The sequence below is a fragment of the Chaetura pelagica genome, unplaced genomic scaffold (genome assembly GCF_000747805.2).
Source record: "Chaetura pelagica isolate M959 unplaced genomic scaffold, ChaPel_1.0 scaffold553, whole genome shotgun sequence".
Classification (NCBI taxonomy): domain Eukaryota; kingdom Metazoa; phylum Chordata; class Aves; order Apodiformes; family Apodidae; genus Chaetura; species Chaetura pelagica.
Window position 1 is genome coordinate 92334 of NW_009952808.1, and position 2995 is coordinate 95328.

Consider the following 2995-nt stretch of genomic DNA (forward strand, 5'->3'; position numbering starts at 1 on the left):
GGTGCCACCCCCGCCGTCACACCGGGGGGTGGGCCACGCCGTGCCCAGCCCTGTCCCCAGAGCCCCGAGGGCACGCCAGCCCCCAGGCCACTGTCACTTCCCAGGGACCCTGTCGTGCTCTAGGGGACACACACGCCAACCCAGCCTTGCTCCCAGGGGCTCAGATGGTGCCACGTGTGGCCCCCACATTGACACACACACCCCCACATTACCCACGGCAATCCTTGCTGTGGACCCCCGTGGATGGGGGTCACGGATGGGTACTCTCCATGCTCCCTCCTCTGGGAGTTCTGAGGGTGCTCAGATGGGAGGGATCTGGGACATTTGTGGGGGGTGGCTGGGCTGAGGGAGCCCTGCCTGACGCTCCCCCAGCCCTGCCGTGGGTGCAGCAGCCACCCAAGTAAGGCAGGCAGGGGTGATAGCAGCCCTGGGGGCAATTAGCTGCCTTAATAAGCTGGAGGAGCTTTCTGCAACGGCTTGAGGAGCAGAGAGCACTTGGTGCTGGGGTACCCACCCGTGTTCCCCCACCAGCATGGTGGTGGTGGGGGAACTCAGTGACTGAGGGGTGACACAGAAAGCAGCCAGTTCTGCTCTGGGGAGGGAGGGTGAACTGTGTTCCCCACCTCCAGGTTCTCAAGAGCCCCTCCCCTCCATTCAGTACCACCCCAAGGCACTAGCAGGGGGTGAATGGGCACTTCTGGTGTAGGGAGGGACAGGGGGCACACCAGTCATTCCCTGCTGTGCCCCCCAACTCCCATGGTTGGCTCATCCCTAGCTCTCCCACCATCAACCTTCACCATGTCCCTTGGTGGGCACCAGCCCATCCAGGTGGTCACCACAGCTCCCAGACCAGCCAGAGAAAGTCCACACTAGTGGCTCCAACACCAAATTCCCACCCAGGCCCCATGGATGACAAAGATGGAGAAGAACCAGCAGTGGTTGACATGCCAGGAGGCTGGAAGGCAAATGCACACGGTAATGAACAATTTCAGAAGGATGAATGAAGGGCAATAAAACAATTAGAAAGGTGGTAATGATGAGTCTAATGAGATATCAGGTTGAATCCTAAAAGCATCAAGATTCTTTCAGAGGAAGATGGAGCTGCTGCAGACTTCATCCCCTGGGGTATTTCCTATGCAGGAAGAACATTTCCTTTCCCACAAGATGAGGAGAAATTTGTCCAGAGAAGAAGCTCGGTGATGCAGCCAGTGTCTTTTGAGACTGCTCAGCCTGACCCGTGATCTTGCAGAAACGCCCCAAAGAGCAGCTGGGCTTGCAGGAGACAGGCTGGGGGGGGGTCCCCACGACGTGGAGACCTCGGTTCTCCTCATCTGAGAAGATCGTGGCAAGGAGAGCCGGGGGGAGGGAGTGTTCTCTGCTGGGACATGCAGGAAAGGTAAGGAGGTGGGATGGAGCCCACCCTGGAGAGCTGCTTGTGCCTCCCCAGAGCCCCTCTCACTGCTTCCTCAGGGTCCCTGGAGCCCCTCCAACCTCTCCTCCATAACCTCAATACCCCCCAACCCATCACTGGCAAGGAGCCACCTTCCCAGCCCTCCTGTCAGCCCCCTGTCCTCAGCCCTGCTGGGCCACATCTCCACGACCTCTCTCCCTGACCCGTCCTTCTTGCTCTTGGGGTCCCACTAATTCCCTGTCTGCTCTGACCTCAGCTGGGGGCCAAGCCCCACCTTCCCACCCATGGAGCTGAAGCAGACACCCTCACCTTCCTTACCACTCCCACCGACCACCGAGGGAGATGACCCGTGCACGATAGAGGTCTCTGACATGGCCATGGACTGTGTCACTCTGCTCATCGGGCTCTGTGGGCTGGTGGGCAACGGGGCTGTCCTCTGGCTCCTGGGCTTCCGCATCCGCAGGAACCCCGTCACCGTCTACATCCTCAACCTGGCCATCTCTGACTTCACCTTCCTCCTCTTCGTGCTCACCTCATCCTTCCTCTACGTGTTGGATAACGTCAACTGCTCTACTGCCTTCTTCAAGTACCTACAGCTTCTTTTCCTGCTCTCACTCTTCTCCTACAACACGGGCCTGTATCTCCTCACAGCCATCAGCATCGAGAGGTGTGTGTCCATCCTCTTCCCACTCTGGTACCGCTGCTGCCGCCCCCAGTGGCTGTCAGCAGTGGTGTGTGCCCTGCTCTGGGCCCTCTCCATCGCTGTCTTTGCTGCAGTGTCTTCTCTGTGCCTGGAACAGAAGGAGTCCTGCCAGGTGGCTCTCATCTCCATGTACGCCCTCGACTTCTTCATCTTTGCCCCATCCATGGTCGTTTCCAATGTGCTCCTCTTCTTTAAAGTCCTCTGTGTCTCCCAGGGTCCCCAGCCCAAGAGACTCTACATCGTCATCTCCCTCACTGTCCTCTTCTTCCTCCTCTTCGCTCTTCCCCTCAGCATCTGGAATTTCCTGCAGCAGTTTGGCTACTTCCTCGTGCCCACCCAGGTGGTTTTCCTGCTTGCCTGCATCAACAGCAGCATCAATCCCTTCATCTACTTCTTGGTGGGCAGCTGCCAGAAGCGCTGCTCCTTGGTGTCCCTCCAGGTGGCATTCCAGAGGGTCTTTGAGGAGACCGGGCTCACCATGATCTCCAGCTGAGCGACTGTGGTCACACCAGGCATGCTGCCCACCCCAGCTGTTTATGTTCAGCAGCCCTCCCTTGCTCCTGGATTGTCCTGGAGGGCACCTTCTTGTGGCTGTTTGTTGGGACACATCCCATCCCTTATGCTATCCTGTCCCTATCCCATCTTTCCCCATCCCCATCCTATCCCCATTCTGTCCCCATCCCCATCCCATCCCCATCCTTTTCCTATCCCATCCCCATCCTATCCCTATCCCCATTCCCTCCCCATCCTATCCCCATCCCATCTTGTCCCCATCCCTTCCCCTCCCATCCCCGTCCTATCCCCATCCTGTCCCCATTCCCATCCCATCCCTGTCCTGTCCCCAACCCCACCCCCTCCTCGTCCTATCCCCATCCTGTCCC

General features: G+C 58.7%; 1 protein-coding gene across 1 annotated transcript; it reads left to right on the plus strand.

Moving 5' to 3' along the window:
• Positions 1–1695: 1695 nt before the first annotated feature.
• Positions 1696–2607, plus strand: LOC104386418 (proto-oncogene Mas-like). The gene has a single exon (XM_009995028.1). It carries the CDS (start codon positions 1696–1698, stop codon positions 2605–2607), a length of 912 nt encoding a protein of 303 aa, XP_009993330.1.
• The last annotated feature ends 388 nt before the right edge of the window (positions 2608–2995 follow it).

Coding starts and splice junctions, on each gene's coding strand:
- LOC104386418 (XM_009995028.1), top strand. CDS start 1,696: ATGGAGCTGAAGCAGACACCCTCACCTTCCTTACCACTCCCACCGACC.